The sequence below is a fragment of the Bombina bombina genome, chromosome 5 (assembly GCF_027579735.1).
Source record: "Bombina bombina isolate aBomBom1 chromosome 5, aBomBom1.pri, whole genome shotgun sequence".
Classification (NCBI taxonomy): Eukaryota; Metazoa; Chordata; class Amphibia; order Anura; family Bombinatoridae; genus Bombina; species Bombina bombina.
Genome location: NC_069503.1, coordinates 934,312,145 through 934,328,335, shown reverse-complemented (window position 1 = coordinate 934,328,335; position 16,191 = coordinate 934,312,145). Strand labels below are relative to the sequence as shown.

General features: G+C 39.2%; 1 protein-coding gene across 1 annotated transcript in view; it reads left to right on the top strand.

The window, feature by feature from the left end:
• TRPA1 (transient receptor potential cation channel subfamily A member 1) overlaps nucleotides 1–16,191 on the top strand; it is a 336,909-nt gene that overhangs the window by 190,289 nt on the left and 130,429 nt on the right. The window contains exons 15-16 of the mRNA XM_053715123.1: nucleotides 10,513–10,603; nucleotides 11,366–11,425. Of these exons, the coding sequence (XP_053571098.1) occupies nucleotides 10,513–10,603; nucleotides 11,366–11,425 (151 nt within the window). The remainder of the gene's footprint in view (nucleotides 1–10,512; nucleotides 10,604–11,365; nucleotides 11,426–16,191) is intronic.

Below are 16,191 nucleotides of genomic sequence, written 5' to 3'. Positions count from 1 at the left end.
AGTCCAGGCCAGGCTGCGCAAGTGAGCTCCGCCTCCACTGTCACCACGTCATGCGCTTCCACATACAATCCCATAGGATAGTAATAGTCGGGCCAGCCATTTAAGTTATTTGTAATTGGTTGATTTAGCCACCTGGCCCTGAGTTCAGTAGAGTGGCCCTAGGGACTCAAAATTCTGCTGCCCCTTAAAAATCTGCTGCCCTAGGCACCGGCCTCGTTGGCTTATGCCTTAATACGCCCCTGAGGTACAGGATACCAAGGTTTGCTCTTTATGGGTGTCCTAGATAAGCCCAGAGCCTGCAAAGGGTACTCTTCTTCCCTTTGTATGTACTTTTTTAGGGTAGGAGGCAAATCTTTAAAACTGTCCAGGGGATAACCCTGCTGGGTAGCAAATGAGTACTCTGCTGAAGTGTAACGCTGCATGACTCTGTCTAGCATTAGATACAACACATAGGTTATAAAGTAGAATAGAGGGACAAATCAACACTTCCTTACATAGCAACCACATATGAGAAGGGGTTAAATTGTTAGTAGATTGCCCTCTAAAGTATCAGTTTTATGTCCTAAGACTTCAGCTGCACCAGTTTGCTCTTTAATGATTTTGAATAGTAAGAATGTCAAGTATCTAATATTAGATAGCATCACAGAAATACAGTATTACGAGGCACATAAAGGGTTAACCCTCTAATGTGAAGTAAGTCCCTAGAAGAGAATCAGAAACTTGGCTATTGTCTTTTGAAAAAAGGAAACTATGTGCTTTAAAATGTAAAAGTGTAAAGGTTACGTTAATTGTATACTGCCCCTTTAAACACTATTTTTTTTATTTAAAGGGACACTGAACCCTCATTTTTTCTTTCATGATTCAGATAGAGCATGCAAATTTAAGCAACTTTCTAATTTACTTCTATTATCAATTTTTCTTTGTTCTCTAGCTTTCTTTATTTGAAAAAGAAGGCATCTAAGCTATTTTTTGGTTCAGGACCATGGAAAGCACTTGTTTATTGGCGGGTGAATTTATCCACCAATCAGCAAGAACAACACAGTGGCCTAGAAAGGGTCTAACGCTCACTTTGCAGCCGCGACTTTTCCATACCGCAGATCCCCTTACGTCAATTGCGTATCCTATCTTTTCAATGGGATCTTTCTAACTCCGGTATTTAGAGTCGTGGCTGAAGTGAGCGTTAGAAATCTAACGACAAAAATCCAGCCGCAGAAAAAAGTCAGTAGTTAAGAGCTTTCTGGGCTAACGCCGGTTTATAAAGCTCTTAACTACTGTGCTCTAAAGTACACTAACACCCATAAACTACCTATGTACCCCTAAACCGAGGTCCCCCCACATCGCCGCCACTCGATTAATTTTTTTTAACCCCTAATCTGCCGACCGCCACCTACGTTATACATAAGTACCCCTAATCTGCTGCCCCTAACACCGCCGACCCCTATATTATATTTATTAACCCCTAACCTGCCACCCACAACGTCGCCGCCAGCTACCTACAATAATTAACCCCTAATCTGCCGAGCGGATCTTATCGCTACTATAATAAAGTTATTAACCCCTAATCCGCCTCACTCCTGCCTCAATAACCCTATAATAAATAGTATTAACCCCTAATCTGCCCTCCCTAACATCGCTGACTCCTAACTTCAATTATTAACCCCTAATCTGCCAACCTAATCTCGCCGCTACTGTAATAAATGGATTAACCCCTAAAGCTAAATCTAACCCTAACACTAACACCCCCCTAAGTTAAATATAATTTAAATCTAACGAAATACGTTAATTGTAGCTTAGGTTAGGATTTATTTTACAGGTAATTTTGTAATTATTTTAACTAGGTAACTATTAAATATTTATTAACTATTTAATAGCTATTGTACCTGGTTAAAATAAATACAAAGTTGCCTGTAAAATAAATATAAATCCTAAAATAGCTATAATATAATTATAATTTATATTGTAGCTATATTAGGGTTTATTTTACAGGTAAGTATTTTGCTTTAAATAGGAATAATTTATTTAATAAGAATTAATTAATTTCGTTAGATTTAAATTATATTTAACTTAGGGGGTTTTAGTGTTAGGGTTAGACTTAGCTTTAGGGGTTAATACATTTATTAGAATAGCGGTGACCTCCAGTCGGCAGATTAGGGGTTAATGTTTGAAGTTAGGTGTCGGCGATGTTAGGGAGGGCAGATTAGGGGTTAATACTATTTATTATAGGGTTAATGAGGCGGATTAGGGGTTAATAACTTTATTATAATAGCGGTGCGGTCCGCTCGGCAGATTAGGGGTTAATAAGTGTAGGCAGGTGGAGGCGACATTGTGGGGGGCAGATTAGGGGTTAATAAATATAATATAGGGGTCGGCGGTGTTAGGGGCAGCAGATTAGGGGTACATAGGGATAATGTAAGTAGCGGCGGTTTACGGAGCGGCAGATTAGGGGTTAAAAAAATATGCAGGTGTCAGCGATAGCGGGGGCGGCAGAATAGGGGTTAATAAGTGTAAGATTAGGGGTGTTTAGACTCGGGGTACATGTTAGAGTGTTAGGTGCAGACGTAGGAAGTGTTTCCCCATAGCAAACAATGGGGCTGCGTTAGGAGCTGAACGCGGCTTTTTTGCAGGTGTTAGGTTTTTTTTCAGCTCAAACAGCCCCATTGTTTTCTATGGGGGAATCGTGCACAAGCACATTTTTGAAGCTGGCCGCGTCCGTAAGCACCGCTGGTATCGAGAGTTGAAGTTGCGTTAAATATGCTCTACGCTCCTTTTTTGGAGCCTAACGCAGCCATTCTGTGAACTCTCAATACCAGCAGTATTTAAAAGGTGCGGCCAGAAAAAAGCCAGCGTTAGCTACGCACCCCTTTGGCCGCAGAACTCTAAATCTAGGCGAGTGTGTTTACCAAAAATGGGCCGGCATCTAAACTTACATTCTTGCATTTCAAATAAAGATACCAAGAGAATGAAGAAATTTTGATAATAGGAGTAAATTAGAAAGTTGCTTAAAATTGCACGCTCTATCTAAATCATGAAAGAAAAAAATTTGGTTCAGTATAGCAATATTAAGCTGCTTCACTGCAGAGCAGTTAAAGGGACATTAAACACTTTGAAATATTAATATAAAATGTATAATTATATGTAGTAAAACAGCTTTTAAATATACTTTCATTATTTATGTTTATTCCTTTTTTCTGTAATATCACTCTGAATATTGTTGGCTTCCCAAATTTATGTTAAAAGTCGAAGTCCAGGCACAGCTGTAATCCACACAGTAATTGGCTGTACACTCTAGAAAGCCATTTATAACTGTCTCTAATTGCAGAAAAAGAAACCTAAGTTACAATATGGCGGTGCCCACTGCTTTATGGACAGGAAAATGTTACCCTTATTTTTTCAATATTTAAACAACTAATAGCAGTCTAAAAAATACATTTGTACAGTATTTTCAGGCTAATCTTTGCTCTGAATACATTATTCTGTCAATTATTTATTTACGGACAGATTATAAGTGGAGTGTCATTTAACGCTTCCACTAGAGCATTAACTGTGCTAGAAGTAAACTTTTTGCGAGCGTAGGGTAGTGCTTGTATTACAAGTTGAAATTAAACAGTTTTTGCTTGCATACTAACCTGACAAACATAAAAAAACGAACTTAGAATATTGCGTATGCAATAACCTATTCCCCCATAGAAGTCAATGAAGCAAAAAAAGTGGAAAACATCTAACACCCTACTCGTGCACAAATACGATCGCATATTGTCAAGTGCGTTAACCTGATATGGAAATATGTAGCTTTCACATTCCAAAGGTTGTTTACACAGTAGAATAATTTCTATTTATTCATAAATACATATTTCTACATTTATCTTATGGTGTTTTGGTACAATATATATCTATACATACAGTGAGGGAAAAAAATATTTGATCCCCTGCTGATTTTGTACGTTTGCCCACTGACAAAGAAATGATCAGTCTATAATTTTGATGGTAGGTTTATTTGAACAGTGAGAGACAGAATAACAACAAAGAATCCAGAAAAACGCATTTCAAAAAAGTTATAAATTGATTTGCATTTTAATGGATGAAATAAGTATTTGACCCTTTTGCAAAACATGACTTAGTACTTGGTGGCAAAACCCTTGTTGGCAATCACAGAGGTCAGATGTTTCTTGTAGTTGACCACCAGGTTTGCACACATCTCAGGAGGAATTTTGTCCCACTCCTCTTTACAGATCCTCTCCAAGTCATTAAGGTTTCGAGACTGATGTTTGGCAACTTGAACCTTCAGCTCCCTCTACAGATTTTCTATGGGATTAAGGTCCAGAGACCTTAATGTGCTTCTTCTTTAGCCACTCCTTTGTTGCCTTGGTTATGTGTTTTGGGTCATTGTCATGATGGAATACCCATTCACAACCCATTTTCAATGCCCTGGCTGAGGGAAGGAGGTTCTCACCCAAGATTTTACGGTACATGGCCCCGTCCATCATCCCTTTGATGCAGTTAAGTTGTCCTGTCCCCTTAGCAGAAAAACACCCCCAAAGCATAATGTTTCCAACTCCATGTTTGACGGTGGGGATAGTGTTCTTGAGGTCATAGGCAGCATTCCTCCTCCTCAAAACACGGCGAGTTGATGCCAAAGAGCTTGATTTTGGTCTCATCTGACCACAACAATTTTACCCAGTTCTACTCTGAATCATTCAGATGTTCATTGGCATTCTTCAGACGGGCCTGTACATGTGCTTTCTTGAGCAGGGGGACCTTGCAGGTGCTGCAGGATTTCAGTCCTTCACAGCGTAGTGTGTTACCAATTGTTTTCTTGGTGACTATGGTCCCAGCTGCCTTGAGGTCATTGACTAGATCCTCCGTGTAGTTCTGGGCTGATTCCTCACTGTTCTCATGATCATTGAAACTCCACGAGGTGTGATCTTGCATGGAGCCCCAGAACGAGGGAGATTGACAGTTATTTTGTGTTTCTTCCATTTGCGAATAATCGCACCAACTGTTGTCCCCTTCTCACCAAGCTGCTTGGCAATGGTCTTTTAGCCCATTCTAGCCTTGTGTATGTCTACAATCTTGTCCCTGACATCCTTGGAGAGCTCTTTGGTCTTGGACATGGTGGAGAGTTTTGAATCTGATTGATTGCTTGTGTAGACAGGTGTCTTTTATACAGGTAACAAGCTGAGATTAGGAGCACTCCCTTTAAGAGAGTGCTCCTAATCTCAGCTTGTTACCTGTATAAAAGACACCTGGGAGCCAGAAAACTTGCAGATTGATAAGGGATAAAATACTTATTTCACTCATTAAAATGCAAACCAATCTATAACTTTTTTTAAATGTGTTTTTCTGGATTTTTTTGTTGTTATTCTGTATGTCACTGTTCAAATTAGCCTACCATTAAAATTATAGACTGATCATTTCTTTGTTAGTGCAAAGCCAGCATGGGATCAAATACATATTTTCCCTCACTGTATGTGTATATATATATATATAATTATATATATGTATAGATATATACAGATATGTATATGAATTTCTATTTAGATGTATGTGTAGAATATTGGAATGCGAAATATTTACACTAAATAAACAGTATAACACTTTATTAAAAATGAATATTGCATAAATATTATTTTACATCTATTCATCTAATTGACTTCAAAGGGTTCCAATGCACATATATTATATGTGCGTACATATGTATTAATGTGTTTATATGTCTGTATATATAGACACATATAAATACATATGTACACGCATATAAATATATATATATATATATATATATATATATATATATATATATATATATATATATATATATATATATATATATATATATATATCCAAAATTCCAGATCTTACCCACAAGTGGAAAATTGCCTGGGTGCAACTTTAAACAACAAATAGCAGCCAAAAGGAAGTGCACTCTCAGGTCTTTCACAGCAAAAGTTACTTTATTGATGTAACGTTTTCGAAGGACTTGCCTCCTTCATCAGCATAGTAAATTAAACACAAAACACAAAATAAATAGTGTCATACTCACAATTAACATTCAAAACCATGCCCCTTTCCCTTGGCGCCAAACATTGTTTTTAGTAAAAACTAAGGTTCATGGAGAGAATGACCTAGTCATAGCTAGCCAGTTAATCATAACTGGGGGGATTCTATTATTAGGTTGCCTATTGAAATAACCAGGGGCTTATAAAACATAGGGTTCCTACATATCATTTAAAATTAAGTTCTTAGGGATATCCTAGCCTAAGTATACCCAATATACATTATCACCCTGGAAATTTTGTATACATTGCAATCCTGAGAAATATGTCCCCATTACTTAGGTGTAATCCAGCAATCTTTAAGGGTATTCTTTACCCAAAATAAGCAGGGATTACATTTTAAAGGCAGTAGTGTATGGCTTTAAATTTTCAGCATAATACAAAATTACACGCTACCAAAGTAGGTAGTGTATTTTTCTGTTTTTCTTAAACACATATGCGTATGATTAAGCATTGCACTGTTTAAAGTTCATAGGTTACTACACAAATTCAGTGTGCACACTTTTTGAAAAAGTTTTTTCAGTATGCGAGTGGGGCACGATTAGTGTACACAGGTTGCCATGGCAACGGGCAACCCGTTGTATAACACTAATTTCCTGCACAGGTTCTGCTTTTCAGATTATAGTATCTGCACTTATACATGTTATTTTTATGAATCACCCAGCAGACACGCTTTGAAATTTTTGATTCACTTTTTCACGATTTACTTTATTCAATATTGTAAGGAATATTTGTCTTCCGGAAGTGATGCAGTACACCACTTCCGGTTCTTATCGCCGGTGGAACACAGTATATATATATATATATATATATATATATATACTGTATATATTTATATACATATCCATCTTTAGACATGTAAATGTATGTATGTCTATGTTAAAGCCCTTTGCCTGCCTTTTTTTCTATCTTTGAGCCCATATAACTTGTTTATGTCATAGTTTTTTTAAAACAGTTTTCCTTAGATGGTGTTAATATGTGTGTAACTGTAACTTTGTAATGTATTTTTAATGTGTTTTATGAAACTTTTTTGTTTTGCGAAACAGTTAACCAGAGCTCTATGGTCACGCTAACCCAACTTGCGTTAACTTCAATTGCACTGAAGCGATTGCCTTGACTTTCAACTGTAATATGAGAGAAAAACCCGACTTGCGCAAACACCCACAATAAACCCCTTTTTCACTTGCACGTAACTTTCGCAAACACAAATTTGCGCTCCATTTTTAATACCAACGCACGTAAATGTGCTCTGATAATATAGGTGAAGCACAATGTGAACGCAACCTCACATTTTAATTTCATGGAAGCTTTGTGCTCACAAGAGCATGCTTTCATAGTCTCCAATTGGAGCCTCCTTCTGATTCCGTCATACATGGCACAGAACCCAGCGCAGCAAAGGGGGAAAGTCATGCAGCAATGGGCAGTAAATTTTTATATATATATGTATATGAATATATACATTATATGTATGTGTTTATATGTGTATATACAGATATTAATACATGAAAATATATGTGTATAAGCATAGACTACAATGTAAAGGCACTTAAAACTGCTTTGTGCAGTTCTAATTTAAAAAAAAAATAATAAAGATGCTACTCTTTTTTGTTTTAAACACCACTACACTTTATTTTGGAGACAATTGGGGGCCATTTTTTAAATTAACCAGAGGTTAATTTTTGAAGCACTAATTGCTACCGTGAGCTTGCAAGAACATTAACCAGCCACTTGTAATGACCCATGGCTATGTGAAACGTGTACATGAGCACGCTAATAGCCTGTGGGTCATAAATGTGCTCACTTTAGCTACAGAAGACTGGTGACCAGGTGATTGGCTGGCATTTACACATTTCACCTTGGAGGCTGGTGGCCTCTCCACACTGGGAGAAGAGTGTCACTGCCTGGCTGAACTTCTGTCCACTTGTCTGCCTTGTTTGTAGATTCTCTGAGAAGGCATAATCGCTTTCAGATCGGTTAGAGAGCCCATTTCAATCGGCGCATAGATAAGCAATTGATTAAGAAATTATGGGAAAGTGGGAAAGATTAAAGTGGTTATGTGGTGTGTTTTGCCTCCTTCTATAGGACAAGACTTTAATCCCAAATGTGATGTCTCATGTAAAGAAATGTGTAATTATACATATTTATTTTGCCCCTTTTTTCTGTACTTTTACAATGAAAAAATTGTGGGTTTCCCAATTATAAGAATTGGAACTGCACATAATACACTTCATAAGCCTTACCCTGCTGCATATATACCTAGATTGGCCTCAAGAGCGATTGAAACATTATATAAAGCATAACAAAACATTGACAAACCTTGTCTACTTTAGTAAAAAGACCAGTGAAAAAATATTTATTCAAAATCTAGGAGCCAGAAACTTTGGGCCATCAATGTAATAATTTTATATATCTATAAATAAAACAATAAAAGTTAGAATTGTATTTCACAGCTGCAAGACCTAGAAAGGATGCAGCCACACTAAGCTAAATTTCAGTTGTGGCTGGTGGCAGCTGGTTAGGGAAACCAATGGGTTTCTTGTGAACTCTGAAGCAGGGTGTCAGGGCCTAATTTTAAGGTGCCAGAGGCTCCCTGGTGCATGGTTTGTTGAACTTTGATATAATATATATATAAATACATATAGTATAAACAATGCATAAGTGAAATATAAACAGACAACCTATAATGGTAAAGTACTTATTTTATACACATATACTTCGCCATTGCAGATAATCTTTTTGTGGTTCAGGAACAATTGCTCTTTTTACTGTGACATTAATTTTAACCACTTAATTCTATCCTTGTAAAATAATTTTGTGGACTATTTATACAGTGTCATACTGTATAATTTAATATATTATTATTACTACTTATAAAAATTATATACAATGGCCTCTATTTAACAAAGTCTTGCGGACCTGATCCGACAGTGCGGATCATGGTCCGCCAGACTTCGCTGAATGCGGAGAGCAATACGCTCTCTGTATTCAGCATTGCACCAGCAGCTCACAAGAACTGCTGGTGCAACGCCGCCCCCTGCAGACTCGAGGCCAATGGGCCGCCAGCAGGGAGGTGTCAATCAACCCGATCGTACTCGATCGGGTTGATTTCCGGTGATGTCTGTCCGCCTGCTCAGAGCAGACAGACAGGTTATGGAGCAGTGGTCTTTGTGACTGCTGCTTCATAACTGCTGTTTCTGGCGAGTCTGAAGACTCGCCAGAAACACGGGCCGTCAAGCTCCTTTCGGAGCTTCATAGATTGGCCCCATAATGTTGATTTTTAGGTTTTTCTTTAAAGAAGTATATAATTTTGTTTCAGTTAAAGTCAAAATCAATCCTAGCGTTGTACAAACGCTAGGATTGACTTTTGAAACAAATAAAGGGGACTTTCATTCATGAAGTATAAGATACTTCATGTAGAAAGCTCCTTTATTTGTTTTAAACGATCGCCGTTCTTAGCTGCTACAGCAGCCCACGACTAAAAATTTTTTTGCCAAGAGGTGATGTTTTCACCTCTTAGCCAATAGCTGTGTGGTAAATCCGGCTCCCATGGGCGCCAAGCCAGATTTACCGCACGGCTATTGGCTAAAAGGTGAAAACTTTACCTCTTAGCAAAAAATGTTTTTAGCTGTGGGCTGCTGTAGCAGCTAAGAATGGCGATCGGTTGAAAGAAATAAAGGAGCTTTCTACATGAATTATCTTATACTTCATGAATGAAAGTCCCCTTTATTTGTTTCAATAGTCAATCCTAGCGTTTGTACTATGCTAGGATTGACATCCACTTTAATACGTTTAATACACCAGGTTTAGTTAGACCAGGGACGTTTACTAATGTACATACAAATTAAAGTTATTTGACCAAGTACCCAAAAACCTATCCATTCAAAATGCATAAATGATGATGTATGGTAAAAAGATAGAGAGGTCAAAATTTAAATATGCATGGGTGCATTTAAACCTTTAATAGAAACATTTTTGTAATATATTTCCATGAGCAAAAATGCTTCTAGTAAAAGTTATTACTGTGTTTCAGTGACATACCCTTATATGCTATGTGTGCTCACACCTGATCTTTGACACAAATTAAGTCATTATAGAAGTCACTACCAGCTCTTTGGTGTTTAAATATTGGTGTAGCGCCCACAGCATATTTGTGTATGTTGCTAAAAACAGTAATAACTTTTTCTTTCTAGAAGCAATTTTGCTAATGGAAGTATATTGCAAAAATGCTTATATTCAAAACTGCAATGCACCAAACACACATTTCAATTTAGACCATTCTGTCCTTTTAATTTACCATGACAAATAAATGACTTTTCTTTTTAAATGAAAAGTTGTTAATCCAGTGCATATCCACTTTTTTAGTTTATCAATGTGCATGAAAAGCTTGGATGTAAAAAAAAGTAATATGTTTCCATTGTTATATGATGGCCCTGCCAATTAATTTAATTTTGATATATAGGTGGGAAGAAGTTTTGGTTACATTTTCTCCTAATTCCACCTACCAATGTCCAATTCTTGAAATGGTATATCATCTTCCTGAGAGCCTAAAAGTAAGTATTCTTTATCAAAAGCCAAATTATTACTTATTAACACCATGTACTATATAGAGAGAATAGCTGCTGGTATGGGGCAAGATTACAAGTGGTGCAGTATTTAATGCTAACGCCTTATCACTAATACTCCTGAATGTAAACTTGTAACAAGTTAAAAATTAAATGTTAGCACACGAGCTTTGTAAAGTAATTGCCTTAAAAAATTGTAAGCAGTCTTCATCATTGAATCAATTACCCCTTTTTAATACTTTTTATTCTATTCAAATATGTAGAACCCTCTCTCCCCTCAACAAAAAGCCAGCTCCTTTTAGGAGGTTCTGATTTTAGCTGCTGAACTGCTAGTATACACAGCAACACTGTATAAAGCCTATTGCTATTTCTTTTGGAAGTTGCTCAATTTTCACTACACATGAATTGCAATTTATAGTGTTAGTGTTGTCTCTGTGCAGTGACACTGTTGCTATAAAGTGTGGCAAGAGGTAGCTGCTACAACAATTAGATTCAATGTCTTGCTTTCATTGCACTATGTTTCAAGGGCAACACTTTTTCATTAAGGCATTCAATTCCCAATACTCTTGCCAAAATGTTTTTAAATATCAATATTTAAATGTCAATACTTCAATATAATGAAACAAGCCATTTCCTCTAAAGGTATTATCTATGGGGAAGAAGTCTCTTAAAATGTAACATATTCACTTGTGGTAATTAAGGCAAGATGCTTATTTTATTAATTCTGTTATTATGTTTCCTTTTTTTAAGATTCTTTTGGATAGATGTATGATGGAATCTCCAGGAGATAAGAAAAGCTTTGATTTTTGCGTAAGTTTTCTATTTATTTTTCCACAATGCTTAGCCAACAAAATACACAACTTATAGATTATAAATGTTAAAAGTACATGAGACCCACATTTCTTTCATAAAATGAGGAGAGTCCATGACCTATCACATGTGGTTTTAAAGTCCAGTCCACTAGGAGGAGGCAAAACACCCAACATAACAGAGCTTTAGTCCCGCTGTACCTTCCTATACTTCCTTAGTCATGTTTTTTTTTTGCCCCCAGCATTGATGATGGTGAACCTGAAGTACTGATGTTCAAGTAATGTAAAAAGGGTTCTCTAACTAATCTGAGACCCGTTATCCTCCTCAGAGAACCTACAAACAGGTCAAAGTGTACAGGTGCTTAGCCAAGCAGTAAACATCTTCTCTCAATGTGGAGATGCCACCAGCCTCCCATGCCAATCCCCTGATCTACAGTGTGCTGCTCCTTTCAGATCCTTGGAACTGTACTTGCAGTGCCTTGTGTGGGTTCATCTACTGGAAGCAGTATTCTGCAGCTTAGGGGATCACGGTAGACAGGTAAGTACCATGCATCTTTATAGCCTGCAGGCTATTAGCATGGCTATGTACACATTTCACATAGCCAGGGGACCTAGTTACATAAACCAGATGACACTAAATATAGTTTTAGGCACTTTTACACATTTTCAAAAATTATTAGGTACTGTTTTGTTTCTTTAAATTTATCTTAGTCAGTTTTAGTACACACTGGAGCTACGGTCCTTATATCAGACAATCAAGATTTTGTAAGGACCGATAAACCTAGGCCCCAATTTGTGTCAGGGTTGATGTAGACGAATATGTTGAGTAGAGACCCAAATACGTTCACCTACTGAGATGGCTCTATGACAATCAGCAAACTTTTTATATCTAGAGACAGCTTAACGTAGCTGAGAGTAAATACATCGCCAATGAGTGTTGAGTTTAGTAACATGACGGTCTGCAGCAGGAACCCCAGTGGACTGAGCAGAAAGAGGGAAGGCACAAGGTTGATACCCTGCTGCGGCTTTAAATGGAGAACATCATAGAGAAGAGTGCCAATGAGTGTTTTGTGCCAGCTCGGCTATGGGCAGCAAGTCAGACTAATTGGTATGAAGAGAATTGACGAAAGCTCTAAGGTAGGACTCGAGATCCTGGTTTACCCTCTCAGTTAGTCCATTGGTTTGAGAATGGTAGCCAGAAGACAAGGAAACAGTGATTTCAATCAACTTGCAAAAGGCTCTCCAAAAAGTAGAGATGAATTGTGGACCTCTGTCGTAAACAATAGTCACAGGAATGCCATGAAGTCTTACCACATGCAAGAGAAAAAGAGACGATAATTCCTGGTCCGAAAGCAGTTTAGTTAAGGGTACAAAATGAACCGATCCGCCACAACACAGATAACTGTATGGTGGTCAGAAGGTGGGAGGTCCACAATGAAGTCCATAGTTATGTGTGTTGTTTGGGAATGGACAATGGTTGGAGCAAGCCAGGAGGCAAGGATCAGTGAGTTTTGTTGGCAGCACAAAAAGTGCAGGTTTTCATATAATCCTGAGCATCAGACTTCATAGTAGGCCACCATACATGTTGGGAAAGATGCTTAAAGGTCCTTTACTATCATGAGCCCAGGATTGCACAGGGGTGCGTAGGTTCAGAGGCACAAAGAGGATATCAGAGGCCATGGGGGCTCCAGGAGGTTTTCTGGACTGGGCACATTGCAGTCTTTGCAGAAGGGTGGTATTTAGTTGAGCAACCACACAGGAGGGAGGTATGATGTGTTCAATAGGAGCTTCAGAGGAATGTGAGGGAACTGACGGGAAAGGGCACCCAACTTCTTGTTATTGGTCCCAGGAAGATAAGAGACCCCAAAATTAAAACAAGAAAAGAACAAGGCCCACCTGGCCTGTCAAGGATTGAGTAGATGAGCAGTTTCTAGGTAAGTCACATTCTTATGGTCGGTGAGAATCTGAATGGGATTGGCGGTGCCCTCTAACCAATGATGCCATTCAATCAAGGCCATCTTAATGGCTAAGAGTTCACGATTACCCACATTGTAATTCCTCTCTGCAGGAGTAAAGCGTTTAGTGAAATGGCTAAAGGGTGTGACTTGGAAGTAAAGGGATCCCTTTGGGTTAGCACTGCTCCAGCCCCTATCTTAGAGGCATCAACCTCTAAGGTGAACTGTAGGTCAGGATCAGGATGGCGGAGCACAGGAACAGAACAGAAAGCCTTCTTCAGACAAGAGAAGGCATTAATGGCTTCAGGAGGGCAATGTTTACAGTCTTTGTTCCTTTTGTCAATTCAGTGAGTGGATCGACTGTTTGAGAAAAGTTCTTTATAAACTTGCGGTAATAATTGGAGAACCCCAAGAATCTCTGTAGTTCCTTTAATAAAGTAGGTTTAGGCCATTCTAGAACTGCGGTGAGTTTAGCAGGATCCATGGCAAAACCCTCCTTCGAGATGACATAACCTAGGAACTGGATCTCTACTTGGTCAAACTCACATTTTTCTAGATTGGCTACCAAAGAATAGTCTCTGAGACGTTGAAGTACCTGTCTCACGTGCTTATGATGCTCCTCCAGAGTGGAAGAGAAAACAAGGATGTCATCCAGATAGACGATGACAGTGTGGGTGAGGAGGTCACGGAAGACATTGTTGACAAATGCCTGGAAGACTGCAGGGGTGTTACACAACCCAAAGTGCATTATGAGGTATTTGTAATGCCCTGATCTTGTGTTGAAGGCGGTCTTCCATTCGTGACCTGGGAAGATACGAATCAGGTTGTATGCCCCACGTAAGTCTAGCTTGGTGAAGAAGCGAGCATCCTGGAGTGAGTCATACAGTTCGGTGATCAAAGGAATGGAATAGTGATTCTTAATAGTAATGTTGTTCAAGGCCCTGTAGTTGATGCAGGGTCTGAGTCCATCATCCTTCTTACTGACGAAAGAGAAGCCTGCCCCAGCAGGAGAGGAGGAAGGGTGAATGAAACCTTTAGCTAGGTTCTCTTGGATGTACTCCTCCATAGACTTGGTTTCAGCTTTGGAGAGTGGATAAGTCCTCCCTTTAGGAAGTGGGGCTCCACGAAAGAGGTCGATCTTGCAGTCATAAGGACTGCGGGGTGGCAGCACGTTGGCTACTTTTTTCTCAAACACATCTGCAAAGTCCGCATATACTGAGGGAAGGTTTGGAGGAGTCTGTATACTGGCTATGGGAATGCAAAGCAGAGGAGTGACATTAGCAAGGCAGGAGTGGAAACAGGAGGTATGCCAGGAGGCCAGTTGTCCTTCTGCCCAGTCGAACTGTGGATGATGTATCCAAAGCCAAGGAACACCAAGGTTGACAGGCTGTGCTGGGGAATGAATGACCTCGAATTGCAGTTGTTCGTATGAAGGACTCTCACAGTCAGGGTCAGGGGTGCTGACTCAAAATGGATCAACCCTGAACCAAGGGGGGTGCCATCCAGAGTAGTTATTTTGAGACAATGTATTTTCTGCAGAAGAGGCAAGCCAGATTCAATTATAAAACAGTGATCCAGAAAATTCCCAGCTGCCCCTGAATCAATGAAGGCTTGAGTGTGGACAGTATTCTGAAGGAAGGTAGGGGTAACAGGTACCAGAGGAGTGAGGAGATTTAGTAGAGATCATGCTTAGAGGTACCCCAGTGTTATCCCCTAAGCATTGGCTTTTCCCGGCCTAATGTCACAGTTCTTTAGTTGGTGGGAGTTAGAACCACAATAAAAGCATAGTCTCAGTCTCCTTCTTCTCTGTCTTTCTGCAGCAGAAGTACGGCCAGAAGTCCCAAAGACAGAAGTAAGTGCAGAAATGAATGCATCAGCATCGTTCAGGAGTGGAGCGTTCTATTCCAAAAGGGGAGAGACCCAAGCTAGGGCCATGTCTTTCAGTAAGGAAATGATAAAGGTGACCCTTGACTGGTGAGACTGAAAGGTGTGAGGATCATTGCGGAAGTGCAGCCTGCATTGGTTAAGAAAACCCCTGCAATCAGTAGTACCAATCAGTAGTACCTTCATACTTGTCAGGCAATGGTATCTGGGGTATACTTCCAGAAGCAGAGGAAGAAGCCACAGTACCAGGAGCAGAGACTGGCGGTACAACAACAGGAGCGGTATTCCTCAAAGTAACAAGTAAAGAAAGTTGAGCAGTTATAGCCTCTAGCTTGGAATCAATATTCTGCAACTGTGTGGTATGGGTTCCCAACATCTGTCCCTGAAGATAAACTGCTCATGCCACCTCATCTGGCTCCAGTGCCCAAGTATAATGTTAAGCTCATGGGATACTCCTCTATCAGACCAAACTCGGCCAGTAGTTTTCTTATCCCGGCGTCGAGCCGGAATGATATAGGAATATCCCAGAGCAGAGAATGTTTGCAAGATGAGATAAATAACACTCACCACAGGCAGGATAGTCTTCAGCAGCAACAGTAAATCACTCGAAAGGTAAACCACTAGAATGGTCAGGCAGGCAGGGTTTGGCAACGGTAAAGCAGTCCAAGGATAAACCACTAGAATGGTCAGGCAGGCAGGGTTTGTCAATGGTGAAGCAATCCAGAACAATAGGGGTTAATCAGGCAGAGAAGTCAGAAAAGCAGAGCTCAGTAGCAGTACATCAATTTAGCAATTTAGGGGTTAATCAGGCAGAGTAGTCAGACAAGCAGAGTTCAGCAACAGTAAATCAATCCAGCAATTTAGGGGTTAATCAGGCAGAGTAGTCAGACAGGCAGGGTTCATCATCAATAAGGCAAATAGCAGAAAC